Source organism: Eulemur rufifrons, chromosome 8, assembly GCF_041146395.1.
Source record: "Eulemur rufifrons isolate Redbay chromosome 8, OSU_ERuf_1, whole genome shotgun sequence".
Classification (NCBI taxonomy): Eukaryota; Metazoa; Chordata; class Mammalia; order Primates; family Lemuridae; genus Eulemur; species Eulemur rufifrons.
In genome coordinates, this window is record NC_090990.1 from 26,518,928 (window position 1) to 26,544,057 (window position 25,130).

A 25,130-nucleotide genomic window follows, 5' to 3' on the forward strand; every position below is an offset into this window, starting at 1 on the left:
CACTGTAGGGACAGACAGACCTGACCTGGTCTGAGGCCTTCGCCCACAGCCTCCTGAGACAGAGGCAGCCATGGGGCAAAGACTGCATCAGAGTAAACAAAGCCACAGGCTGGCATGTGGGGCCCCCTGAGGCAGGGCCTTGCTAGCCCAGATGAAGACTTTGGCTTTTATTCTGGGAGCAGAGGAGAGCCCCTGAGGGGTTTGAGCAGGGGACTGCCACAATTCAATTTGCATTTTAGAAAGAGCATCCCAGCTGCTGAGTGGAGGCTTCTGCTGTTGTACCAGCTTGGACAGAGGCAAGAGGACTCGAGTGACACGAAGGTGACAGGGGCCACAGGGCTTTGAGCTTGGTGGATGGCAGAAAGGGAGAGGGAAAAGTTGCTCAGCAGAGTTTATGGTGGTGCCATTTACCAAGACGGAGAGACACAAAGTTCACCTTTAGGCATTCGAGCTCCTGGGGCCTGTGGGCTAAGCAGGGAGGATCGCTGAGCAGGGAGTTAGACGTGTGGGTGTCTGGAGCTTGGAAGAGCGGCCTGCTCTGAAGATACAAATTCAGGAGCCATGAACATTGCCCAGAGGCAGGATGGAGCCTGAGAAGAGGGATAGGAAGAAGGCTGAGAAACCCCAACATTTCGAGGTTGGCCAGAGGAGAAAGAAGCCACGGAGGAGAACACAAAAGAACTGCCAGAGAAGAAGGGAAATTGGGGGCATTGATGTCACAGGGACCAAGGGCAGAGAACGTGGAGGGGGATGATGGGGAGACAGATCACGCGTGAAAGCACAAGAAGAGGGATTAAGGGAAGACTTTGCAAAAGTTTTCAAAAGAAAGATATGATCCCGTTTTGACACCAAGGGGAAGGAGTAGCAAGGGTGTTGCATAGGACGAAGTGGCCGAAGTGGCCGTGGGAGGGCGCTGACAGCCTGGGCTCTGAGATCTGACTGCAAGGACTTGCTTCCCGGCTCCTCCACTCAGGAGCTCCGGGAATGGGCGGCTCAGTTTCTCTTTAATAAAATCAAGATAAAGACAGCCCGGCCTCACATGAGCATTGCAGATTGCTTACAAAGCCTCGAGATATGTTAGAATTATGTTGGAGAGAAGGGGACATTATAAGTATTAGGTCATTAAATACGAAATGTCTGATTTCAAATCAAAAGTGTAGTTTATTATATCGCAAACAAGAAGCAGTACAATTAATCAAAGTATGTACCTAAACTATCGACACAGCTTTGCTATCTTAATGGTAGCTTGCTTATGCCAGCAGCAAAAAAGGCTTAAGAACGAGTGGTGATGAAATTGCGAAGCTGTTTTCCACAGCTTGCTGAGAATTGAATATTTTTCCTTGTAAGAAGTGGCCCGAGGCCTGGAAGAAGTGGTAGCCAGTTGGTGCAAGTTCTGGTGAATACGGTGGATGACAGAGAGTTTCCAAGTCCAGTTTCTATAGTCTGAGCAGCGTTGTTTGTGTGACATGTGATCTTGCAAGAGTATTGGCCTGTCTCTACTGACCAATCTCGGCTGCTTAATCACAAGCATCCTCATCATTTCATCCAGTTGGCTGCAATAGACATTTGCTATAATCAACTGACCAGTTTTCATGAAGCCATAGTGGATAATACCAGCACTGGACCAAACAGACACCATTAGCTTTGATGACTATTCGGTTTTGGACTGTGTTTCGGCACTTCATCTTTATCCAACCATTGTGCTAAATGCTTGTGATTGTCAAAAAGAATCAATTTTTCATCACAGGTAACAATATGGTGTAGAAATGGTTCGCCTTTATGTCGTGACAACAAAGAAAGGCAAGCTTCGAGACGATTTCTCTTCTGATGCTCATATAATTCATGTGGAACCCATCTATCCAGCTTTTTTACCTTGCCCATTTGTTTCAAACGGTCGAATATTGTTGGAATACTAACATCAAACCTTGCTGCTAATTCACGCATAAGTTGAGATGGATTTGCTTCCACTACAGCTTTCAGCTCATCATTATCCACCTTGGTCGCAGGTCACCCACATGGCTCATTTTCAAGATTAAAATCACCAGAATGGAACCTCTCAAACCATCGATGTACTGTGCATTTATTAGCCACATCCTTCCCAAACACTTTGTTGATATTTTGAGCTATCTGTGCTGCATTGGTTCCATGACAAAATTCATATTAAAAAAATAACACGAATTTTTTACTTATCCATGGTTTCAGAAAAATTCCTCTAAGAAAATTTGAAAGATAATCACAAGCCAAAATGTGCATTTGAAAGAATGCGGATATACCTTCATAAAAAAAATAAAATCTTTTTTTTTTTTTTTTTTTTTTTTTGAGACAGAGTCTTACTCTGTTGCCTAGGCTAGAGTGCCATGGCGTCAGCCTAGCTCACAGCAACCTCAAACTCCTGGGCTCAAGCAATCCTCCTGCCTCAGCCTCCTGAGTAGCTGGGACTACAGGCATGCGCCACCATGCCCAGCTAATTTTTTCTGTATATATTTTTAGTCAGCCAGATAATTCCTTTCTATTTTTAGTATAGACGAGTCTCACTCTTGTTCAGGCTGGTCTCAAACTCCTAAGCCCAAATGATCCACCCACCTTGGCCTCCCAGAGTGCTAGGATTACAGGCGTGAGCCACCACGCCCGGCCATGAAATCTTAAAGTGAAATGTCAGAGATATCAAGTGTCAAACTTAGTACTTAAGAAAATCAGGGCCGGGCGCGGTGGCTCACGCCTGTAATCCTAGCACTCTGGGAGGCCGAGGTGGGCGGATCGTTTGAGCTCAGGAGTTCGAGACCAGCCTGAGCAAGAGCGAGACCCCATCTCTACTAAAAATAGAAAGAAATTATATGGACAGCCAAAAATATATATAGAAAAAATTAGCCGGGCATGGTGGTGCATGCCTGTAGTCCCAGCTACTCGGGAGGCTGAGACAGGAGGATCCCTTGAGCTCAGGAGTTTGAGGTTGCTGTGAGCTAGGCAGACGCCGGCACTCACTCTAGCCTGGGCAACAGAGTGAGACTCTGTCTCAAAAAAAAAAAAAAAAAAAGAAAATCAGACATTCCATACTTAATACCTAATAATAATGAGTTCTCAAGATGGCAAGAAGGGTAGGGTTCACTTCTAGGTAGAAGGACTGAACCTGGCCTTCCTAGGAGGAGGCACTGCCCCAAGAGCAAAGGAGGAGAGAATGGACGCAGAGGCAGGCAGCTGTGCGGATGGGTGGGGGGAGTTGACAGCAGGTGCAATGAGAGCAGGCTGCAAGGACAGGCGTCCCCGGGCCCAAAGAAGAACTGGATTAAGCACCCGAGGATGAGGCAGCCAGCAGGGGTGGGGGGTGGCCCAGAGGCCAGGTGGAACAGAAGAGGGGGTCCTTCCAGATGGCATGGGGTGGGACAAGCTGTCCAACAGCTACTGAAGTCACCCCGGGTAGAGACAGGACTTCTGTGAGTGAGGGAACATCCAAGAGAGATGGGCAGAGGTGAAGTGGGGAAGGCTGAGTGGAGGGAGGAACGACAGAGGGTTCGTGGTAAGGAAGAAAAGAGAAGCTTCCACTGGGCCACACAGTCTAGTGAGAAGTGAGTGAGCCGGGGCCAACCGGAGAGGGAGGGACACTGGAGGTGAGGACACAGTGCAGAGCAGGCACCACAGGGACATGGAGCAAGGGCACGGTGTGCCGGGCTGGAGGAGTATGCCCCTCTTCCCCTCAGCACCAGACCAGGCTGCTTCTCCCCATTTCAGTGCAGCTGGATTTGGGGCAAGTTTTGAAACCCGCCACTGGCTTACCCTGCCTGCTCCAGTGCACCTGTCTCCAAGGCCCTGCCAGGCAGCTGCTCCTGTCCTGCAGAGCCTCTGCCCAGAGGACACGTTCCTTGTTCACTTCTCTCCCCTTTCCTACTTGACCTTCCACAGCCCCTAAGCTCAAAGCCAGGACGGGACCTCTCAGCACCTGTCCATCCTCTGCCAACAGGTGCAGCACATGGACTTCAAGCTCCATGGGGAAGGAGTGCCCTACTCTGTCCTGCCTTCCTGATTCTCCGGGCCCAGGGACGGCTGGCTCCCAGACTGGCAGGACAGCATCTTCTCCTCATCGCTTTTAGGGCTTCACTGGGCAAGCAAACAGCCAGTGCCAAATGAATGCTCACTGTCCCTCCAGCACACAGGCGGCTCCAGGATGCTGAGACTTGCAGAGGGGGCTCCCCAGCCCGCACATCCCTCTCCTCTGTGCCCCCCACTCCAGCCCATCTCATGCAGACTTTCCAACTCTCCAGTCTGCCGACCTCAGCCCAGCTGGTACCCACCTGGGTGCCTCAGCACGCAGCAGACTGACGCCCTGGGGAGAAGGGGGGATAAATGCCAGGAGGCCCCTGCTGTTTGCAAAAGGACTGGAATCTTCTCCCAGCCAGATTCAGCCAGACTGAAGCTCTACATGTTCCCCCTCCTCCCACTCCCCTTGCCCTGCCCACCCTCCTGCAAGCTTCTTTCTGCTGGGGGAGAGGGAGGGGTTTCTGGCTTATGAAATCCCCTCCCCTTTCTCCCTCTCCCACGTACATGTATGCACACAATTTCTGCCGGTCTTCCCTTTGCTTGTGTTCAAGGGCCTCAGGATCCCTTGGGGTCAGGGGCTGGGGGCCTCTGAGCGCCTCAGGAGAATCCTAATCACACTAGAGCAGCTGGAGCTTGGTTCCATCCTCAGCGATGCCTTCTGACATTTAATGAGTTAAGGAGCTAAATCCCCTTCATCCCAGAGCGGCTGAGCGCTGCAGGGCTGAGAGCTGCAGTGCTGGCTGCAGACAAGCAGCAGGCGGGGGAGGGGCCGTATCCGTGCAGCAGTGCGCTTGCAGGTGCAGACGGGGTGCCAGGGAGCACATGGTAATGTGCACAGGGACATGACCCGCCGGGCTCACCCAGGCTGGGACCAGCCACCTACCTCCTCCAAATGGCCAGCACACTCATCACGGAGCCCAGGACGAGGAGGGCTGAGATGGTCACTACGGTGATGACAACTGCAGGGCTCTGGCCCCTGGACCCCGAGGCAGCTGGGAGGAAAACCACAAGGTTGAGGCAGGCAGAGGACCAGACTTCTGGGCAAGCACCAGGGCAGACTCCTGTTCTCACGGCAGGACTCCCACGGCACCTCTGCACTTGGCACTGCCTCCCGGAAGCAGAGGGACCAAGGCAGCCCCACTGACCACAGTGGCCCCTGGAGTCCCAAGAGCCTCCTCTGCTCCCAGGCCAGGGCACCCCCACTGCAGCTCAGCTCTGAGAGAGAGGAGGAGTCCAGACAGACAGGGCCAGGCCTCCCTTCCTTTCAGATGGCAATGAGAGAGGCCTCTGCTCTGAGCTCCCCGCCCCTAATGCAGACCATTCACCACCAATAACAAAAAGGGCTAACATTAAATGCACTTACTCCACTCAAGACACCAGGCTATATGCCTCAACTATATCACCTTGTTTCATCATCACAATGACCCAGTAAGGTATTGCTGTCTCCATTTTACAGCTGAGGACACTGGGGTTGAGAAGAGTTATGTTGTCATTCATCCAAGGTCACATAGCTAATAAGTGGTGAACCTAAGATTTGAACCTGACTCCAAAAGCCTCTGCCTGATTCCAAAGCCTCTACTTTGAACTATTTCTCCAAGAGAGGGGTCCAGAGGACCCTCGGCTCTCAGCCCTACCCATCCATCTACGCAACGTATGTGCCACGCTGGCACTAGTACCAGGGAGACAGTGATGAATGAGGCAGAGTCCTTGCCCTGGAGGAGTGCATAGACCCGTGAGGGAGACAGAAACAAAAATCGTAACTGTAGAATGAAAACAGAAACAGAGAAATGGACAGAGCCGAGCAGAGGCACAACAATTTCTTCCTAAAGCCAATGAGGAAGGCTTCGCAGAAAAGGTGTCATCTGAACTGGACCTGAAAGATGGGAAGTGTTTTTGATGGTGCTTAGATGCACATGCTGGGTCTGAAAATGGCAAGTGGTCCCACGTGGCTGGAAAACATGCTGCAGGAAGGCAGAGTGGCAAGACACGCAGCTGGAGGGTGGGAAGATGGAGGAAACTCAGGGAGACAGAATCTGGAAGGCCCTGAAAGCTAAGCTAAGGAGTAGGAACTTTATCCTGTGGGTGACAGGGAGCCCGGGAGCAGTGGACAGAGTTCATGGCCAAGAAGAAAAGGAATGAGGGTACCTGCTGAGTTGGGGCTGAGAATGGAGGGCAGGTGCTCGAGAGAGGTGGAGGGTTGGAGTAACTGTCAAGAACGGGAGCCGGGGTCGGGCGCGGTGGCTCACACCTGTAATCCTAGCACTCTGGGAGGCCGAGGCAGGAGGATCACTTAAAGTCAAGAGTTCAAGATCATCCTGAACAAGAGCAAGACCCAGTCTCCACAAAAAAAATAGAAAAATTGGCCAGGCATGGTGACACACACCTGTAGTCCCAGCTACTCAGGGGGCTGAGGCAGAAGCCTAGGAGTTTGAGGTTGTGGTGAGTTCTGATGACACCACTGCACTCCAGCCTAGGTGACAGAGTGACATGCTGTCTCAAAAAAAAAAAAAAAAAAAAAAAGAATGGGAGCTGGGCATGGTGGTGCACTTATAGTCCCAGCCACTCAGGAGGCCGAGGCGGGAGGAAAGGTTGAGCCCAGGAGTTCGAGACCAGCCTGGGCAACATAACAAGAACCCGTCCCTAAAAAAAAAAACAAAAACTGGGGAAAGTACTGAGTGGCCCTGAAGACTGAACTGAGAATGGAAAAGTACATCCCTACAGGCAGCCTCAGCATGGGACAGGAGGAGGACGAGGACGGCCTACGTCTGGGGACCAGCAGGGTGGGTGCAGCAAGACATCCAGGGCTTGAGGACTGGCAAAGATGGTGAGTATTTGTGACAAGATAATGTACAGGGGCTGGGAGAGATGGACGTGGGGCCAGGAGGGACTGAGAGCCAGGGGTGCTGAGGATACAGACAGCTGTCTTTAGGATGTCACAGAGCAAGCAAGGAGGGACAGAAGAAGGAAGGGTTAAAGGTCAACAAGGCTAGGGCCAAAAGAGGGCATTCCAGAGCCCAGGGTCTGGCTGGGGGCAGAGGGGGAGCGGAGTTGCCAAGAACTGTTTGAAATGGGGCAGCCATGTGGTCATGGAGAATAAGATGAAGACACCCTGGGTGGGCGTCTCCGAGACGGCCCTCACGGATCCCTACCCACCCCCCATTCATTCCCTTTGAGTGGGGGCTGGACCTAGTAACTCACTTCTAATGAATAGAACATGGTAAAAATGGTGGGCTGTCATTTCCAAGATTAGGTTATAAGAGACTGTGGCTTGTGTCTTGCTTGCCCTCTCGTGCTCTCACTCACTCACAGGTGTGGAAAGAACCCAGCTGCCCTGCTGAGCAGCCCTAAGGAACGGCACGCCTCCGGCAACAGCCAGCAAGACCCGGACAGGGAGGGGTCTGTCCCGCAGTTACGCCCTGAGATGACCACAGCCTCAGAGGACACTTTGGCTGCAGCCTTGGGAGAGTCCCTGAGCCAGTATGAGGACTTAGCCAGTGACACCTCGCTAAGCAGCACCCACATTCCTGACCCATAGAAACCAGGAGATAAGAAATGCTTGTTGTCATCAGCTGCTAGGATTTGGAGTCATTTTTTAAAGAACAATAGATAACTAACACAGTGGTGAAGCACGACTCTTCATCGAGATCCTGATTTGGGGTCACAGCTCACTGGAAAATATGCTTTGCAGATTGGGAAAACCATTTCCCCGTGGCCAGGGCCACCCGGGGGCTGGGGATCTGAGCAGTCTCTGCTCACTGAGAGGCACCAAATGAAGGGAAAGCATCAGCCCTCCTCAGCTGACAGCCCCCTGCTCCTGCCCCTGCCACGCCCACCCCAGCCTACCCATGAGCCTTTGTTCAGATGGCCTCCTCTACCCAAAATACCCTTCCTGCCCATCTCCCCAGAGTCACGTGTTCCCCAGCCTTGAAGACATAGCTCTAATCTCCTCTTCCCAGCACCTGGCTGAGGTCTCACACAGACAGGCATTCAAGGAAGAGGTGTGGCCTTCCTTCCCAGAATCAAACACTCTTAACATTTTCCCACCTTCCTTTGGGCTCAGAGCTCTTCCTAGCTTGGATTAGAGTCATGTAGCAGGCTGGAAAGAACTGTTATCTTGACAGCTGGTGCCAGAATGCCTCTTAGGGGGAACTGCCTTTGTTCAGGAAGATCCTTTCCTGAGCTGCTCAGAGTGGAGAGAGGTGAGATCCTGAGGGCTGGCTTGGCAGCAGGCAGGACAACAGGAGAGCTGAGCTGCTCTGCACGTGGAGAAAGGGGACTTGTGCGGGGAGCGGGGCGGGGGGGGGGGGGGGGGGGCCGGCGGGGACTGAACAGGGAGGGAGGGAAGCACGGTTCCATGGAGGAGCCGGAGATATTTTAAGGTCAGGATATTTAATGTTCAGCTTTTTTTTGGTGTTGTTGTGTTTTGTTTTATTGAGACAAGATCTCGCTCTGTTGCCCTGGTTAGAGTGCAGCGTCTTCATAACTCACTGCAACCTCAAACTCTTGGGCTCAAGCAAATCCTCCTGCCTCAGCCTCCTGAGTAGCTGGAACTACAGGCATGTGCCACCATGCCCCGCTAATTATTCTATTTTTACTATAGACGGGATCTTGCTCTTACTCAGGCTGGTCTCAAACTCCTGACCTCAAGCGATCCTCCTGCTTCAGCCTCCCAGAGTGGTAGGATTACAGGCGTGAGCCACTGCGCCTGTCCTCAATGTTCAGCTTTTGTTTTGCTTTGTTTCAATAACAGCTTTATTGAGATATAACTCACGTACCAGGCGATTCACCCAAAGTGTACAGTGCTCATGTTGTTTTGTTTATTGCAGCAGTGCAAGCCCTTCATGTCCCTCACCCTTCAGCGCAGTCTGCGTCACACTCTAAGGCCCAGAGGGGAAAGGAACAGGGCCCTCCCATGTTTGGGTTTCTATCCCAACTGAGTCTCTCTCCAGCTGAACTCCTCTCCTGTGAGCTCCTCCAGGGCAGGTACTCAATCTAATTCATGTCAGGGAACAGGCAATAGTCAGTGGATTCCAGATTCATTAATTAATTAGGCTGTAATTAAACTGTTCCGAAGCCTCCCTTAATTGCACAGACAATTCTCCCCCTCTGCTTGTCTCCCTGCCTCAGCCCCGTGCCAGGTTCTCTCTGCCCGGGTCCCACACACGACTTACCCTCCCCCAGGGTCTGCACTTCAATGCTGGGGTTGAAGCTCTGGGCCTCCCAGGAGGGTCCCGGGGAAGCTGCCCGGATCTGAAAGACGTAGCGAGTAGCTGGCTTCAAGTTGGTGACAGTAACCATGGGCGCCCCTGTCTTCACCGTGGAGTAAGTCTGTTCACTCTGACCCTGAGGAGAGACCAAGAAGTGAGGCCCAGACCCAAGGCCAGAACCACTCTCTGGGGGATTCATGGGAGAAAAGGACAGGGAGGCAGGAGAAGCACCCTTAGGTGAACATGGGTTGGGTGGGGGATGGTCTTGGGGGATTCCAAAGATCTTCTCCGTTGGATTCCTGGCCACTGTCCCCAACACAAGTTCCCACCCCACACTCGGTGGTACTTGTATCTGAGAACAGCCCCACCTCTATGCAAGAGAAACTTTAGAACCCACTGGACCCTCCTTGGGGCTGACAGGATCATGGCCACCAGGGCCTGGCAGTCCACAGTGGACTGGGCCAGTGACCTGGGGGCCTGATGCCCGTGGAGGACAGAATAAGATGAGCCCTGACACCCGAAGGCCCTGAGGGCTCACAAGGCTTTTCCTTCCCCTTGGCATCTGATTTTCACACTGTCCTGCAAGGCACAGAGGACAGCGGTATTAACTAGTTTGGATAAGGAAACCCAGCTCACAGGGGTAAAGACTGGCCCCAGGCCCACAGCTGGAGGGCCGGAGAAGCAGCTGCTGTCACTGATAAGAGCCCACCCATTCCCAGCTACTAAGTTGGCCCTTCACAGCCCCACCTCCTCCCAGCCTCACAGCAGCCCTGTGGAGTCAGCCTCTGTCTCCTGCAGCAGAGCTCCACGCCGAGGAGGGGCTGGGGTGATGCCCTCTGAGTCCCCGTAGACCCTGTGCCTTCTGCTCCACGCCATGCTGCCCGACTCTACCCCAGCACATCTGATAGCATGTCCTGGAGAAGCTCCTCCCGTCATTTCGTCTCTGCCCATACCTTATTACAGCCCCGCCACGTCCACAGTCCCCAGAAGGGCACCCGCGCCCCTGATATTCTGTGGCCCCAGTTCTCTGGCCATGGCATTCGGGAACCAGGGTGGACTGGGACCCAAGCTGGGCCCATCAGAATCTCCCTTCCAGGCATCTGAACAATCCACTGAAAGGATCTGCAAGGTGGGGCAGGCTGGGGGCAGGGAGGAGGAGGCAGCAAGGCTGCCACCCTGGGTGCCACGATGTGCATGGGCAAGCCCCTCTGCAGAGGAGGCTAGATTGGGGTGCAGAGAGAGGTTGAGACGAGAGGAGCCAGGGCTCCAGAGGGGAGCTGCCCAACACCCGCCCAGGCCTAGTGACCCAGTGGTGCCTCTGATCAGTGGGCTCCTTGACATCTCCCTTCCAACATAGTTGCTCCTCTTTTTGAGAGTTTTTGTGCCCAGGAAATTTGTACTCCCTCCCTGACTAAGGGCCTGGGAGCATCCACCCAGCTCAGCCTTGGGACTCCTGTCTATGCTCTGATGCCCAAATGCCAGGTCAGTGAGTCCTTTCTAAGCACCTGCTGCATGCCAAACTCCTTCCCAGCGTCCTCTGCTGCTATCTCCTAAACATCAGGGTTCCTTAGGGCTCTGTCCTGGCCACTCTTCTCAGGCGCATTCCCCTCCTAGGTCATCTCCTCCAGTCCCCTGGCTTCTGCTACCATCTCTATGCTAAAGCCCCCAACACACATGCTCTCTCTCTCTTTCTAGCCCAGGCCACTCCCTTGAGCTTCACACCTGCAAGTCCCCACCACGGCCCCGCTGAGTGCTACATGAGCAAAACCAAGTTCACCCTCTTGCCCCAAACCTGCCCCTCCCCCTCAGTGGTCCTCCATCTCAGCCAGCAGCACCCCATCCTCTGGGTTACTTGGGTCAAATGCCCAGCAGTGGCTCAAGACTCCCTCCTCCTCCCTGTTCACCTCCAGCACGCACACTCTCAGCAGACTTCTAGTATTCAAAAACTGTTATCTGATTCAGCAAAGAAGTCCCTGTGCCACTGAGGGAAGCTCTGACATATGTAGTGCTGAAGCTGAAAGAGGTGTCATTTTAATGAATATAATTTGCACCAATGTGAGAAACAGTTTTAACAGTAGATTACATGTCAGATTTGAAGATAATGAACTTGTGGGGAAAAGAGATAGCGGATTGGGATGAACTCCATTTGTCAAATCGTGGCAGAACTGCAACCGTAGACTGACAATGGATACAGGAGGTCAGCAAAAATCAGCAGAAGGAGCCTGTGGGAACCGATTGGCTAGATGGCATCTACATTGAAGAGTATTGCATTTATTTTATTTTTATTGTAAATGATGTGTGACCCATCTTTTATACCAGTAAAATTATAATAATTAATACATTTATTGTTCTGGAGAGCTGGTTGCTAGACACCAGCACACCACCAGACCTAGCAATGTGCTCCCAGCGTCACACATTCTAGTAAAATTAGAAACAATATGATATTTCCGTGTCCTCTTTCTTAACAAGAGTTCTACAAACAGTATGGATAAGATTCAGCCACACAAAATCTGGACCAGCCCCCAGAGAAAGTGCTTGGTCAACTGTAAATACCAGGCAAAGCGGTGAGAGTGGAGATACCTGGTGATGGAGGCAGACCTGGGGGAAGAGGAAGAGCTGGAGTCCAGGGTGTGCAGGGGACAGGAAGAAGGGAGAGACTCAAGCGTGGGAGGCCACCTAGGAGACCGGTGGTTATGTCTGGGAGAGAAGTACGGAGGACTTTCGCTGGGAGGAGGGCGTGAAGAAGAGGAAGCCCGCAGGAGAGGGGGCAGGCTCCAGGTCCCCCCAGACCGGCACTCACCTTCTCGAAGTACCGGATCTCGTACTCCGTGGCATTGGCCCCAGGGGCTCCAGCGGGGATGGGCTCTCGCCAGGACAGGGACACACTCTGGGGCTCCACTCGGTCCCTGCGGATCTCATCTTCCTCCCAGGGCACTGCAAGGGAGTAACGTGGGATTCTCCACCTGGACTTACCTACTCTGGGGCAGGGCTGGAGTGGAGGGGGGCTGGGGGATGCTGGAAGGGCGGGGCATGCGGGGCTGTGGGCGGAGCTAGGGACCTGGGCGTGGCCTAAGGGGCTGTGCAAGGGGCTAGGGATCAACTGAGGGGCGTGGCCACAGGGGAGAGCATCTCAGTTTCGGTGACAGCCAGGCAGGCCCCCTCCCCGCACAGCCAGACTCACTGCCGTCTCCTGCTGCCTCTCCCCCCCAACACCCAGCTTCCCTCAAGGTGGTTGGTTCTAATCCCCCAGGCTCTTTCTACACTTTCTGTAGTTTGGAAATATAAGACAGCATTTAGAGGCAGGGAAACCAGCTACGTAACTATTCTATTAATAGTGGTCTGGGCCGGGCGCGGTGGCTCACGCCTGTAATCCTAGCACTCTGGGAGGCCGAGGCGGGTGGATCGCTCGAGGTCAGGAGTTCGAGACCAGCCTGAGCAAGAGTGAGACCCCGTCTCTACTAAAAATAGAAAGAAATTATATGGACAACTAAAAAAATATATATATACAAAAAATTAGCCGGGCATGGTGGCGCATGCCTGTAGTCCCAGCTACTCGGGAGGCTGAGGCAGTAGGATCGCTTAAGCCCAGGAGTTTGAGGTTGCTGTGAGCTAGACTGACGCCACGGCACTCACTCTAGCCCGGGCAACAACAGAGTGAGACTCTGTCTCAAAAAAAAAAAAAAAAAAAAATAGTGGTCTGGTAAATAGCTAATACGTTAGCTCTTATTGAGCCATCATAAGAAAATTAAAAAAATAAGAAGTGATACAGTCAACAAACTACAAATAGAAAGAAATCACCCCAACATAATAAAGGCCATATATGAAAAGCCCACAGTGAACATCATATTCAATGGTGAAAGACTGGAAGCTTTCTGTCTAACATGAGGAAAAATGCAAGGATGCCCATTCTCACCACTTTTATTCATCATAATACTGGAAGCTGTAGGCAGAGCAATTAGACAAGAAAAAGAAGTAGAAGAAAAAGAGGCCAGGCACGGTGGCTGATACCTGTAATCCCAGCACTTTGGGGGACCGAGGTGAGAGGACTGCTTGAGGCCAGGAAGTTGACACCAGCCTCGGCAACATAGCAAGATCCTGTCTCTACAAAAATAAGAAAAATTAGCTGGGTGTGATGGCACATGTCTGTAGTCCTAGCTATTCAGGAGGCTGAGCCAGGAGGACCACTTGAGCCCAAGAGATTGAGGTCACAGTCAGTTGTGATCGTGCCACTGCCCACTGCCTGGGCAGCAGAGCAAGACCTTGTCTCTTAAAAAAAAAAAAAGGGTGATTGGATGAAACTGCCCAGGGAAAATGCATAGAAAAAGAGGAAAAGCTTTTAGGAAATAAGCCTGAGAAACACCAACATTTAAGAGACAGGCAAAGGAAGAGAAGTTTGAAAAGGAGGAGCCATAGAGGTATGAGAAAAACCAGGGAAGAGTAAGCTCACAGAAGCCCAGGGAAGAGAACATTTAAGAAGGTTCCCTCCTGACTCTTACAGTTATCAGCTGGTTACTGATCTATACTGAGCCTCAGTTATCTCCTCTGTGAAATGGAAACAATGACAACCCCTCCTAGGCTTGCTGTGCGGACTTGATGAAGTCATGTATGTGAAGGGCTCCGCACAAGCTTACCTAGCAGTGTCATGTGCTGACAAGAGACAGGTAAGATGATGATTCAAAATGCCCATGTGGAGGTTCCTGGTGACTCCCGGGGACTGAGGAAAGTAGGTACCAGACAGCAATGGGGCAAGGAAGCGGAGACGGCACGCACAGCTCAGTCTTTGCCGAGTGCACGGATGGGGCTTCTAGTCTTAAACGGCATCCATCTAGCGGCCCCCACCCCAAGGCTCTCCCAAATTCCAATGAAAACATAAGCACACAGAAATAGTTGAAAACCTACAACCTCACCATGAACAGGTCTTGATAATTGATCGCCAGAATGGGGGCTGGGACGTGGAGTGGCTTGTTTCTACTTATGATAAAGCCAGTGGAACTAGATCAAAAAGTGGAATTGTAATGAACCCCCAGGCTATGCTGCCCACGGAGTGGCATTGCCTCCCATTCTAAAAATAACTTGAAAAATCCTTTCTTCCTCCCCCCAGTGTCTGACCCTTTAAAAACAGCGAGGTCTTTGTCAACTGGACAATGCACAGCCACCACTCTGCTGCAGAGCTGCTTTTGAGGAAAAGTGCTCTTCCCTATCCCCGGAGGAGTGCCTCTCAGCCTAAATTCACTTCGGGAGGGCAGCTCTCAGAAAAGACCTGGACACAAAGACGAGAGGAGTGAGGAAGCATCCTAGGAAGCGGCACAGTCCCTTGCAGCTACATACAGATGGGAGGCAGAGATAGGAAGTGCTAGGAATTGTCACTTTTTGAACTACATTTGTTGAAAGCATAGGCCAGCCAGGATATAGAGATAGGACATGGTTCCCTTTCAGCCCCAAAGAGACACATTAGATGAAAGCCTGATAAATCCTGAGAATGGAGCTAAAACTGAGACCAGGCACCTGCTCTCCAGCTGTGGATCCGTGATGAGATTCAGCCAGCGCCCAAGTGGGCCAAGGGCGCAGCAGACAGTATTGGAAACTATTCAACAGCCTTGTCCCTCTTCCCTGCTGACTGAGCCCAATTTTTAATTCAGAGTCTACTGTCTCCCCATGGATGACCTGGGTAAATTCTGGTTGTTCTAAGACAACTGTGTGCATTCATTCCCTTTGCCAAAGACTGGTTTAGGGCTGGGCTTGTAATCCAGTTCTGGCCAACAAAAGGAGAAACAAGGTAAGGGATTCTGGGAAAAGTTTCTTGATTTTAAAAAGACACCTACAGGGTGGGCATGGTGGCTCAGGCCTGTAATCCTAGCACTCTGGGAGGCCAAGGCAGGAGGATCACTTGAGATCAGGAGTTCGAGATCAGCCTGAGCAACAGCAAGACCCCATGTCTACTAAAAATAGAAAAATTAGCTGAGTGTCACATTGAGTGCCTGTAGTCCCAGCTACTTGGGAGGCTGAGGTGGGAGGATTGCTTGAGCCCAGGAGTTTGAGGTTGCTGTGAGCTAGGCTGACACCACGGCATTCTAGCCCAGGCAACAGAACAAGACTCTGTCTTAAAAAAAGAAAATTAGCCAGGCATGGTGGCACATGCCTGTAGTCCCAGCTATGTGGGAGGTTGAGGCAAGACGATCCCTTGAGTCCTGGAGTTTGAGGTTGCAGTGAGCTATGATAATGCCACTGCACTCTAGCCTGGGTGACAGACCTAGACTCAGACAGCCTCCACCAATTAGGTACAAAAGGCTATACAGAGAAAATAGGTGTAGAAGAAAAAGAAACAAGATGAAATAAAAATGGAGAAAGTGAGAAAGGCCCTGTGTGGAAACTAAAAGTGCATTAGCAAAATTAAAATATTTAAAAGAAAATTCATTACAAATACAAGATATTTTAACAAAATAACAAGCAGAATGGGAAACTTAAACCTCTCACTCAGTCTTTAGAACATCAAATAGAAAATAAGAAGGAAATAGAAAAACTAAATAAGGTACTTAATTTTATACACAGACACACAGTCCCAGCTTATGATGGTTTCACTTAAGATTTTTTTACTTTACAATGGTGTGAAAGTAATACAACTGCTCTTTTTTTACTTTCAGTACAGTAGTCAATAAATTACATGAGATACTCAACACTTGATTATAAAATAGAGTTTGTGTTAGATTATTTTGCTCAACTATAGGCTAATGTGAGTGTTCTGAGCTCTTACATTAGCCTACAGTCTAAGGTAGGCTAGGCTAAGCCATGATGTTTGGTAGGTTAGGTGCACTAAATGAATTTTCGACTTACAATATTTTCAGTTTATGATGGGTTTATCAGGGCATAGGCCCATTGTAAGTTGAGAAGCATCTGTGTGTATGTGTGTATGTATCTGTGTGTATATAGAGAGAGAGAGAGAAAGAGAGAGAAAGCTATACTACAAAATAATGAACATTGTTTTAAAGTAGCCATGAAATAGTTTTTAAATGCTTACCATATTTTATACCACAAAGAAAATTTCAATTGTTAATGGGAAAAAAAGAGTAAAAATGATACAAACCTCTTTCTCTAACCATGGAGCAGCAAAATCAGAAACAAAAAGATAAAATAAAATCAAGTCAGCTGGAAGTGAAAACACATCCTCTAAAATAATTTGAGTAAAAACTACAATATTAGAAGAAAACATAGGTATAAATCTTCATGATCTTGGATTAGGCAATAGTTTCTTAGAGATGACACCAAAAGCACAAGTGACCAAAGAAAAAATAAATAAATTGTTGACTTCATCAACATTAAAAGCTTTTGACATTCAAAGGACACTCTCAAGAAAGTAAGAGTGGGTGAAACCATTTGCAAATTAGATATCTGATAAGGCTTGTATGGGTTGAATTGTGTCTCCCAAAAAGATATGTTGAAGTCCTAACCTCTAGTACCTAAGAACATGACGTTATTTGGAAACAGGGTCTTTATAGAGGCAATCTAATTAAAATGAGGCCATTAGGGTGAGTCTTAACCCTATAGGACTAGTGTCTTTATTAAAAGGGGAGATTTCCCTTTATTAAAAGGGCAAAGACACACACACATATAGAGGGACAATGATGTGAAGACACACAGGGAAAAGATGGGCATGTGAATGAAAAGACGTATCTATTAATACAAGCCAAGGAACGCCCCAGCAAACACCAGAGGGTAGAATAGCACGGAAGGATTCTCCCCTAGAACCGTCAGAGCATGGCCCTACTGACACCTTAATCTCAGACTTCTAGCATCTACGACTGTGAACAATACATTTCTTTTGTTTCAAGCCACCCAGTTTTTTGGAACCTTGTTACAGCAGTCCCAGGAAACTAACACAAGGGTCTAACACAATTCTATCCAGAATATCTATATCTATAACTTATAACTTGATGACAAAAAGAAAACCCAGCACATGAAAAGATGTTCAACATTAGTCATTAGGTAAATGCAAATCAAAACCACAATGAGATATCACTTCATATCCACTTGTTTGGATGTAGTCAAAAAGACAATAACAAGTGTTGGTGAGGATGTGCAAAACCTGGAACCCTTGTACTTTGCTGGTAGGAATGTAAGATGAAATCTGCCTGGAAAAACAGTTGGCAATTAATTCCTCCAAAAGTTAAAAAGTTACCGCATTTATTAGTCAGCTCAGGTTACCATAACAAGATACCACAGACCGGGCTGCTTAAATAACAAAAATTTATTTTCTCACAGGTCTGGAGGCCAGAGTCCCAAATCCAGATGCCAGCAGGTTTGCATTCTGGTGAGGGCTCTTTTCCTGACTTGCAGACGGCCACCTCCTTGCAGTGTCCTCACGTGACCTTTCCTCTGTGCACACGCAGACAGAGAATGAACTGAGCTCTGGTGTCTCTTCCCTTTCTTATAAGGACACCAGTCTTATGGGATTAGGACCCACCCTTATGACTTCTTGTAACTTTAATTACACCCTCAAGGGCACTATCTCCATCTATAATTACATTGGGGCTTAGGGTTTCAACATACAAATTTAAGTGGGACACAATTGGGTCCATAGGTCCGTAAGCATATGACTTAGCAATTCCACTTCTAGGTGTATACCCAAGAGAACTGAAAATATTCACACAAAAACTTATACATGAATATTCACAGCAGAATTATTTATAATAGCTGAAATGTTAGAAACAGCCCAATGTCCATCAACTCATGAATGGAGAAACAAAACTGGTATATCCATGCAATGGATATATTATTCGACCATAAAAAGAAATGAAGTACTGATACATGCTACCACATTGATAAACCTTGAATATATGCCAAGTGAAAGAAGCTAGTCATGAAAGGTCACATATCATATAATTCTATGTATTGAAATCCCCAGAATAGACAAATCCATAGAAACAGAAAGTAGATTAGTGGTTACTAGGAGCTGGAGGGGGTGGAGGGAATGGGAGTAACTGCTAATAGGTTTCCTCTTGGAGGTGATGAAAATGTTCTAGAATTAGATAGTGCTGGTTGTACAACCATGTGAATATATGAAAAAAACCACTGAATTCTACAATTTAAAGGGGTGAATTTTATGGTATATGAATTATACCTCAGAAAACCCTAACATAATAACAATGTGATAATATTATGTATAAAAATGTATTGGATATGACCAAAGCTATACTTAGAAGATTCGTAAGTTTAAAAAATGAAAACAAAAAATAACTAAGCACTGATTTCACCTAGGAAAAGACTTCAGGAAAGAAGGAGGATGGTATTAATAAAGATAAAATCATAAAATAAGTGACAAAAGTAAAGAACGGTGGAGTTGATAAGTTCAAGAGCTGATTCGTTGTCATAACCAATAAAATAAACTTCTGGCAAGGATAATTAAGAAAAAAGAGAGAAATCACAATGATACACCATGAAGAAAGAGAAAGTGGAGTTCACTCCAGATGAGGAAAGTTTTAAAATATACATTGCTAATAATAAATTAGACAAAGAACATCAAAAGATTTTCTAGGAAAGCACAAATTAATAAAACTGATTCAAGAAGTTATAGAAAAGGTTGAAAATATCATCAAACTTTCCCCCCAAAAAAGGTGTAGGGCCCAGAAAGTTTCCCAGGCAGTTTTTCATGCCTTAAAGAATGTATAATTGTGTCATTTAAACTGTTCCAGAGCAGAGAAAAAGAAGAAATTCTTCCTGATGCCTTTTCCAAAGCCAGCTTTACCACAGTGCCAAAGCTTGACGAGGAACACAATAAAAAACATTAATCTCTCTTACAAATGTAGATGGAAAAAAAATCTTGCAATATAAGCAAGTGAACTCAGCAAAATATTAAAAGAATAACATATTCATATGCAGTATGGTATAATCCAGGAATGCAAAGAGCTCACATTGAAAAATTCATTAACAGAATTCACCATACCAACAAGGCAAAGGGGGTAAAAATGCAGTCATCTTGAAAATACTTAATAAGTATTCTATAAAATTAACATCCATTCCTGATTTTTAAAAACAGTTCAGTAAAAAGCAGAAACATTATATGGCTGGGGGGCAGACAGATCTAAGTTTAAGACCTAGGAACAGACCGGTCTCTCTAGGCCTCTCCACCTTGTTTCATCTTTTGAAAAATGAGTACCATTCCAGTTCTATGAATTGATGTAGAAAATGATGTTGCACAGTGCCAAACACAGTGCAGCTGAATCAGTGAAAGCTTAGCGTTTGTATTAATAAAATAGAAGCAGAAGAGTATTTCTTCAACATGATTTTTAAACTCATCTATATCAAAACAACAGTTAGGGCTGTTAATACGAAATGCCAGATAAAAATCAGCATTACATATACAGTCATGTGTCATTTAATGGGGCATATGTTCTAAGAAATGCATCATTAGGCGATTCTATCATTGTGTGAACATCGTAACAATGTACTTACACAAACCTACATGGTATAACCCACTACACACCTAGGCTATATGATATAGCCTATTGCTCCTAGGCTACAAAGGTGTACAGCATGTTACTGTACTGAATACAGTAGGTAACTGTTAACACAGTCACTAGGCAATCGGAATTTTTCAGCCCCATTATAATCTTATGGGACCACCGTCACACATGTGGCCCATCATTGACCAAAACATCATTATGTGGCACATGACTGTATTATACAAAAGGGATTTTATAGTAGTTAGATATAAAGATGGGTACAGAGATAAAGAGCTGGGCGTGGTGGTTCCCACCTATAGTCCCAGGCATTCAGGAGGCTGAGGTGGGAGGATCACTTGAGCCCAAGAGTCTGAGGCTGCAATGAGGTATGATCATGCCACTATATTTCAGCCTGGGTGACAAACCAAGATCCCATCTCTTAATTAAATTTTTTAAAAATACAGAGAAGATAGAAAAAAATTCTAGATGTATATACTCCAAGATATTAAGAATTGTTTGTGCAATAGGATTATGGGTTTTTTTCTTTTTCTATATTGAATTTTTTAAAATGTAAATGCATTAGCGAATGTTAAATCACATTAGAGATAGTAAAGAACAGAACTGGTTGAGGCAGGAGGATCACTTGAGCCCAGGAGTTTGAGGTTGCTGTTAGCTATGATGATACCACTGCACTCCAGAAAACCAGACAAATCAGAAAATCTCTCCTAAAAGGCAGAGGAAATGGATTAAGAGCTAAAAATGATACAGGAAGTGACAAGATTTGAGAATCAGAAAAGGGATGTACAACCTAAGGCTTAGAGATATTCTTAAGAGATACAGTGGAGCGATCAGAAGTTCTGGTCAAAACAGTAGCTGAAGAAAACTTTCCCAGAGGAAAAAAAAAAAAAGTTGTGCAGATCAAAAAGTTTATTGTGTTCCAACCACACTCAATCAAAAGAAATCCATATTGGTTAAACTTTTATTTTCATCAGTAGGTTAAGAAATTATTCAAATATGTGTATACTTACAAAAGAATAAAAATAACCCTAGCCTCAGACTTCTCCTCTGCAACACAGCTGCCAGAAGACAGAGAGGCAGGATCACAGAAGACAGGGAAGTAGGGTGGAAAAACCAATCCCATCTGCTCAGATATGACGTCTCAGAAATGATACCACTCACTCATCTTTCTGGCAAAGGACACCTGAGGGATTACTGGAAGGTGCACCCCAGCACCTTCAGGCAAATCAAAAGTAAATGTCAAGAACGAGGAAAGTGTGGTAGAAAAAAGGTTTATCTTCGTTTATTTATCTCATATGCAGACTCAGAAACGTGCTGGCCGGTGGCGGGGGAGGGGGGGGCGGGGGGGGGTTCCATGCTCCTGCAGTCTGACTCTCTGCGTCCCCTCGCCCTTGGTGATGCAGCAAAACCCTTCCGGAGGCCGAGAGATGGAGGCGGGGGACACAGGACAGGACCCCTCTTTCTGAGACAAAAAGGAGGGAAGTACGATTCTGCTTCCTACTGAAACTTGTGAAAAGGGAAGGCCAAAGAGTAAAGGATTTTCCATCTCTTTTTCTCTGGGAAATCGGAGGTGAGACAAACTGCAGAGTTGGGTGTGGGACAGAGGCTTTCTGCGAGGTGGCCCGGAGAAAGGGGAGCGCCCGCTGGCTTAGGCAGACTCACTGAGATGCTCGCATCCTCTCTAGCCCAGCAGCAAGGAGTCCCTGCATCCCCAGTCGCTGCCGGGGGACTGGGAGAAGGCGGCCGACCCTTGGTGGGGGTCATGGGGGTCAGTGGCTTTTGCGGTCCCTTCATCTCTTGGAGACATGCTGGGGGCTTGTACAGATGGTGGCTTATTTGGGGTGGCTGTGGTGGGAGGGCTCCCTGTAGGACCGACGGGGGCGGCCTCGGGAGGACGCGGGGTGCAGAAGGAGCGGGGGTCTCTCGGGTGGGGGAGGTGCCGGCGCGGGGCGGCCTTACCCCCGGGCCCGGTGGAGACGGTGACCTGCGCGTAGGTGGCTCCCGCGGCGGCCGCCGGCCCCGAGACGCCGTTGAGCGCGGCCACGCGCACCGTGTAGCGCGCGCCGGGGCGCAGGTGGAGCAGCGTGGCGGCGCGCTCCCGCAGCCCGGCCTGGCGCGGCACGAAGGCCACGCGCGGCCCGCACGGCTCGCACGCGCCCGCCGGGCCCTCGCGGCCGCAGCGCAGGCAAAGCAGCGAGTACGTGACGTCGGAGCGGCCGCCGGAGTCGGCGGGCGGCAGCCAGCGCAGCCGCAGCGCCAGCGGTGAGCGGCTCAGGCTGTACTGCAGGTCCCGCGGCGCCGACGGCGGCCCTGGGGCGGGACGGAGAGGCGGGGTCGGGGGCGGGGCTGGCCCTGGACCCGGTGTCCGGGCCAGGGAGGGGACCCGGATGGATGAGCGGGGAGAGGGTCTCAGCCATCTCCGGTGAAGCTGGAGGGACGGGGACGTGGGGGTCAGTCAAGGAGGAGGGAACGGGGCAGTCAGTGAAGCGACTGGTGGATGAGCGAAGACGGGCAGTGGGGCTGGAGGGACGGGGACGTGGGGGTCAGGGAGGGGACCAGGATGGATAAACAGAGATGGGGGCTCATCCATCCCAGTGAGTGCGGAAGGACGGGGCCGTGGGGGCCCGTTGGGGGCAGGACGTGGCAGTGGGTCAGTCAGTGATGAGGTGGGAGGAAGTCAGTGAGGCGATGAGGATGGGAGTACGGGACGGAGAACAGAAGGTGCGCGGGACAGAGTCCCCTTCCCGGCTGGAGGGAAAGGCGAGGTGAGGGCGGGGGAGGGGCCCTCCACTAGGTGATCCGCCAAGAATCCTAACCTCAGCCTCGGTCAGGACTCGCCCAGTTGTCCTGGTTCCTCTAATCCAAGGCCCCAGCCCCCATCCTCACCCCAGGGTCCCCTGCCCCCACCCCGCTTTCCCCTTCCCACGACCGTCCCTACGGCCCCCAATGGCGGAGCCCCGGATTCATCGCCGCCTGGATCACCGCCCCCCGCCCCCCGTCACACCTTTATTGACACCCCCCGCCCTCCGCAATGCAGCCAGGAGGGGGACTCACGGGTGCAGGAAGCTGAGGGCGGGTCGGTGGGCGAGCGCGCGTAGCTGTCCTGGCACACGCAGAACGTGGAGGCGTTTTCCAGGGCCCGGCTGTGCTCTGGGCAGGGCGAGCAGAGGGGCCGCCGCGGGGACACCTTGTAAAACCCTGGTGGGCAGGCTGCGGGGAGGGGCCGGTGAGGAGGAGGGGCCTCCCCCACAGGCTCTCCCCTCTTTCCCGCCTGTCTCGGTTAGAGTGGGGTTATCTCCTCGAATTGTGATGGGGACAGAGTCCGGGGACTCAGATACTCCAGTGGGCACTGTCCCCACAGGGTGGCAGCTCCCGAACAACCCGTTATCTAATCCTTAGTAAACGCTCACCATGTTCAGGAAACACTGAAATATTTTACTTCTATTAATTCACTTAATCCTCACAACGGCGTGAAGTATGAGGTATGTACTTTATCCTCATTTGAAAAATGAGGCACCTAAGGCTCAGAGAGGTGAAGTAAGTTGCCCAGTGCCCCCCAGCTAGCGGGGTTCCAGCCCAAGAAGACTGGTTTCAGAGCCCACACCGTGCTGCCCTAATGCCCGTGGGAAGAAAATGAGCCAAACTCTGCAGTCCTGATGTTAGGAACAGCTGAAAAAGAGATGTCCCCAAGGCTGTTCCACAGTTACCCAGGGACAGACACACACGCGCACACTCCCATTTACACAGAGACACTCTGACACACACCACACACACCTGTCAATGTTCATCCTCCCAGCAGCACCTTCATGTGGGGTTAGTGTGTCATAAATCCCCAACTGAAGGTACAGCCAGCAGCCAGGTGGAGGGGGGTGGAGAGAGACATTAAAAGTTCCTTGGACCATGAGTCACACCTGGTTCCAGTCTTGACACCACTCAGCTACTTTGCTTCTCTCTCTTTCCTTGCCTCACCCAGAATGCGGGTAGTTAAGAGCACAAGTGTTTCCATCTGAACAACCCGGGGTTTGTAGCAGAGTTGCACCACTTATTTGCTGTGTGGCCTTGGGCATGTTGGTTGACCCCTCTGAGCCTTGTGTAACATACCTACCTCAAAAAGGTTGTTAGAGGATTAACTGAGAAAAAAACGTGTAAACCGCTTAGCCCAGTATCAACCAGATCTACATGATAATGGTAATAATTACTGTTCCTCCCCCACAGGCCTAAAGTGGAAACGGCTAAACACCAACTTGAAAAAATTTCTCACCGGCTGGGCCAGGAAGAAGGCAGTGTCTGCTGGCCCTTCCTCTCAAAGCTCGGTGGTTCTCAACCGTCTCCCGCCCTCCCCTCTAGTTTAGCTGGTGATGGAAGGCTGGCTGCTCTCCAGCTCCAAGAAGACACAGTACAACAGAAAGGATGCACACCAGCCCTTGGGAAGACCTTTCAGCCTGTGTGGGAGAAGTGGGACGGGGGCTAGAATTTCCATCATCTGGAGGGTTTAGGTGTGGGAGGGTCCATCTTGCCCAGAGTTCTGGACAACACAATTTGGGGGGTGGTCTCAGCAGCCCAGGAACCTTCGGAAGTCCCTGCCTTCAGAACAAAGAATGAAGCCAACCTATCATACGGTCTGGTGTCCAGCAGAGACCCAGGCTGGGACTCGGAGGCCTGGGCACCAGTGTTGGCTGGGACACTCCTTGTGCTTCTCTGGCCTGAAGACACCATCAGTGAAATGGGAATAACAGCCATGGCCTGCCCACCTCTGTTGTGAAGTAAGAGAGGGGGTGAGGGCCCAGAGAGGTCAGCTGTTTGCAGGGTCCCAGAGCAATAGGGAAAGAATGCTGGAGCCTCCCTTCCCCCGAGTGTACCGTGTACCCAGTGGCTGCTGTCCCAGTGTGCGGAAGCAAGCGCAGACTGAGATTCCAACCTCTCCCTCTCTCGCTCAAGGTCAGAGTTAGAATTGCCGAGGTCATCTAGTTCAACTCCCACTGGCTTGGTCCTCCAGAGCTTTCCCTGCTGTGGTCAGTCATTGCTCCTATACTTTGTAAAGGGGAGCTCACCCGCTTTAGTCTACCTTTGTTGAATAATGCTGGCAGTTAGAAAGTGCTTTTTAAGATGAGCCCAAATTAGCCTCTCTGTAATGCCCTCGTGCCCCCCCATCACATCATTGTGCCCAGTGGAGCCTCAGAGGACATACCTCCTTGGGTCTCTCAGCTCCAGGGCAGTCCCACACAGATTTAAAGATACAGGATATAGCCCCTGATCTTTTTTCCCCAAGAGTAACCCCAATTCTTTCACTAATTCCTTTAGTGGCTAAGAGTGGGGGGACAAGAGTTGGAGCCACTAAAGAGAGAAACAAAAAGAGGTAAAGAACATCCTAGCTCTATTCCCTCATCCATCTACCTTTATTTTTTGTTTGTTTGTTGGATTTTTGTGGGTTTTTTTT

At 49.7% G+C, this 25,130-nt stretch overlaps 1 protein-coding gene across 1 annotated transcript in view; it reads right to left on the reverse strand.

Annotated features, from left to right (window-relative positions):
- The window catches only part of EPHA10 (EPH receptor A10), a 38,895-nt gene that overhangs the window by 5,685 nt on the left and 8,080 nt on the right, over window positions 1-25,130 (reverse strand). The window contains exons 4-8 of the mRNA XM_069477704.1: window positions 22,748-22,903; window positions 21,653-22,003; window positions 12,040-12,173; window positions 9,204-9,375; window positions 4,916-5,024 (exon numbers count right to left, since the gene is read on the reverse strand). Of these exons, the coding sequence (XP_069333805.1) occupies window positions 4,916-5,024; window positions 9,204-9,375; window positions 12,040-12,173; window positions 21,653-22,003; window positions 22,748-22,903 (922 nt within the window). The remainder of the gene's footprint in view (window positions 1-4,915; window positions 5,025-9,203; window positions 9,376-12,039; window positions 12,174-21,652; window positions 22,004-22,747; window positions 22,904-25,130) is intronic.